This window comes from Apodemus sylvaticus, chromosome 19, assembly GCF_947179515.1.
Source record: "Apodemus sylvaticus chromosome 19, mApoSyl1.1, whole genome shotgun sequence".
Taxonomy (NCBI): domain Eukaryota; kingdom Metazoa; phylum Chordata; class Mammalia; order Rodentia; family Muridae; genus Apodemus; species Apodemus sylvaticus.
This window is the reverse complement of record NC_067490.1, coordinates 58,453,421-58,456,704: the sequence shown is the minus strand read 5'-3', so window position 1 is coordinate 58,456,704 and position 3,284 is coordinate 58,453,421. Positions and strand designations below refer to the sequence as shown.

At 40.9% G+C, this 3,284-nt stretch overlaps 1 protein-coding gene across 1 annotated transcript; it reads right to left on the bottom strand.

Annotated features, from left to right (window-relative positions):
• Window positions 1–1,108: 1,108 nt before the first annotated feature.
• Window positions 1,109–2,062, bottom strand: LOC127669802 (olfactory receptor 2G3-like). Its single transcript, XM_052164024.1, has one exon. It carries the CDS (start codon window positions 2,060–2,062, stop codon window positions 1,109–1,111), a length of 954 nt encoding a protein of 317 aa, XP_052019984.1.
• Between the last annotated feature and the right edge of the window lie 1,222 nt (window positions 2,063–3,284).

Genomic DNA, 3,284 nt, shown 5'->3' with positions numbered 1-3,284 from the left:
TTTCTGTGAGTCACAGGTTTGTTTCATAAATATTTCTCTCCAGAAAGGTCCAATTCAGAGTTCTCAATATGCAAGTTATTTTGCCTAGCAAAAGTTCTAAATTCTACAGATTTTAACGTTTTTTGTTAAACTTTAACAATAGACAAAGATCTGCTAAACAAAGAAAGTAATCAATTTTATACAACTAATAACAAAGCACTGTGTTATGTGTTTAAAAAAATATTATGTTCATTATAAAGAGAAGCCAGCTCTGGATTTCTTCAGCTTTTAAACAAACGTCCTTTTACTCTTCTTAGAACATAAAAAGGAATTGCCAACCTCCCAAAATGAAAAGCAATCCAGCCAGTCTGTATAAAGATGGTTAGGTTATACATGACTGTCCACACACACACACACACACACATAAACACTACAAATGGATTAGGCTCAAATATCATGTCTGGTTTTGCCTGGAATTAATTGGATTTCTAAGATCATATGATAAAAATTACCTAATATTCTGAATACAGAAATCAAAGCTCAGAAATTATCATCCAATAAAATACTTAAAGAAACTTGAAATTTTAGTGAAAGGCATACTTAGCAAAAGCACCAGGTGTAAAAATCAATAAAACTCCATTATGAGACCCACTGGAGCAGACCAGTGAGGGAGAACCCAGGCATGTATTTTTGACTAGAGCATTTCCAGAGGACATTGGTCCAAGGATATAGGATGCCATATTTCGCTGGTTTCACAGAAACATACCAGTAAAGAATAACAAAGACTTCTAGCTAGCTGTGAACACACTTATCTTTATACAAAAGAAATAAACCAGTAGACATACTTCATCTAATAAGAACCAGGATTCCTAATAAAAGAGTGACCACTTAAAAGGAAAGAATTGCAGGAGTCTTTGACAACAGCAAATGTGTTCAGTTTATTAAATAATCTGATCATCAGGTCTATATGGGACATCTCTAACTGTGATAATTAGGGGAGTGGTTTTCTTGCTGTAGCATTCCAGAGAGGCCTGTGAGTTTAGATCTGGAGCATGTGTCTCATGGAGACCCTGGATAATTGATCTGGATGAGTACCATCATCATTGTGAGGACAGAGAGAACTATATGTCTACCTTGAAAGAATTTTCTTTCCAGTGCTGAAATCTTTGCTTACCAGCCTCTTCAATGCTCCCTTTACATCTTTGTTTCTCAAAGTGTAAATGAGGGGGTTTAGAGTAGGCAAAACCACAGTATACAAAAGAGTGATAAACTTCCCCTGATTCTGTGCATAGGAACTGTTAGGATGAATATAGACAGCAGTGCTTGTGCCATAAAATAGTACTACTACCAGGAGATGGGATCCACAGGTTCCAAGAGCTTTACCCCAGGTTAGAGCTGCCCTTAACCTCATCAATGCTTGGGCAATGTATCCATATGACACCAAGATGAGTGTCAGGGGAAGGAGGAGTAACACCAAGGAAGCCATGAATAGCTGCACTTCATTGGCATGAATGTCTACACAGGCCAACTTGATCATGGCAGGAACTTCACAGATGAAGTGATAAATCCTGTGGTTCCCACAGCGAGGCAGGCGGAGGGTGATGGTGCCCTGAATCAGTGTGTTGCCCACTCCACTCAGCCATGCCACACCTGCAAGAGACTGGCAGAGCCGTGGGTGCATAACTGTAGCATAGTGAAGTGGTCGGCAAACAGCAGCATAGCGATCAAATGCCATAACTGCGAGGAGGACACATTCAGTGGACCCCAGAGCCAGAGACACATAAAGCTGAATAGCGCAGCCTGTGGCAGTAATTGTCTTGGCTGGGCCATGGAGGTTCCACAGCAGCTGAGGAACAATGCTGGTTGAAAAGCAGATATCAACGAAAGAGAGGTTGGTAAGGAAATAGTACATGGGCGTTTGGAGCGCAGAATCCAAACAGGAAACGAGGATGATCACAGTGTTGCCTACCAGTGTCAGGAGGTAGGAGATCAGCACTACCACGAAGAGAATCTTCTCAAGTTGTGGCTGATCAGAGAAGCCCACCAGGATGAAATCACCACCCGAGCTCTTGTTAATTGTCATCACTCTACTCACAAAAAGGAGGGTAACAAGTGCAGAAATACATGTTAGATAAAGAGGAATGTAAATGGGATCAGAAAACCTCATGAGAGACATGGCCTCTAAAAGTGCAAGATGGGATATATTCTATAGAGGAGAGAAGCAGGAGTGGGGCAGAAAAGAGGGAGAGGGAGAGGGAGTGGGAGAGGGAGAGGGAGAGGGAGGGGGAGGGGGAGGGGGAGGGGGAGAGAGAGAGAGAGAGAGAGAGAGAGAGAGAGAGAGAGAGAGAGAGAGAGAGAGAGAGAGATTTCCAGGAGGAAAGTCAAAGAATACAGAGTACACTGAGAACTATTAAAGGTACAGAGCTACACATAGAACTACAAACGACAAAAGAATGAGAGTGAGAGAAATTGTCTTACCCAGGGAAGTGAACACCAATTGGTTAAGCAATTCCAAATGGTCAGTCCTAAAAACACATAGGAGTAACATTATACAGACTTAACAGGATACACCACACACACACACACACACATACACACACACACACACACACACACACATTCTTAAATGTATGTATATATGTAACAATTAATGAAGAAAGGCCATGGTTTGGAAAGAGAGCAAGAGAAGTATATTGTAGGATATGGAGGAAGGAAAGGGAATGGGGAAATGATGTAATTATATTACAATCTAAAAAAATAAAGAAAAAAATGTTCCAGAAAGGCTCAGAGCTATAAAACAGATCATTTAGAAAACACTCAACAATCAATGATTGCCCAGTTCTTCTAAGTTGTCTCAATTGTTCTTTCAGGAAACTTGCCTTTTTTCTTCCTTAACTTCTAAGACTATCAGCAAAAGGTAAAAAGAGAGATTGCAAAGATATAAACAAGGTCTTGGTAGGTATTCAATTGTGTCCCTAGGAAAAGTAACAAAGATGCATTTGGAAGAAAATAAATAAATAAAAGACATGACACTATCCTTCTCTACTTTAAATGAGTATTTGTAAGCTATTCGATTTCTTTACTTTTAATGTATATTTAAAAACACCATGCTCCAAAAAGAGCATGCCATGGTTGTCTCTGGTGTGGCCCTGCCAGAGCCTTACAAATACAGAGGCAGAAGCTAGCAGTCAACACTTTGTCTGGGTGTGGGGTCACCAATGGAGGAGCTGGAGGGTGGTCCAGAGGAGCAGAAGGGTTTTACAGCTCCATGGGGAGAACGAGTTCAGCCACCTAGACACCCCAGG

What these genes read in the sequence shown, in the direction of transcription:
- LOC127669802 (XM_052164024.1), bottom strand. Translation starts at nt 2,062, where the DNA reads ATGACAATTAACAAGAGCTCGGGTGGTGATTTCATCCTGGTGGGCTTC.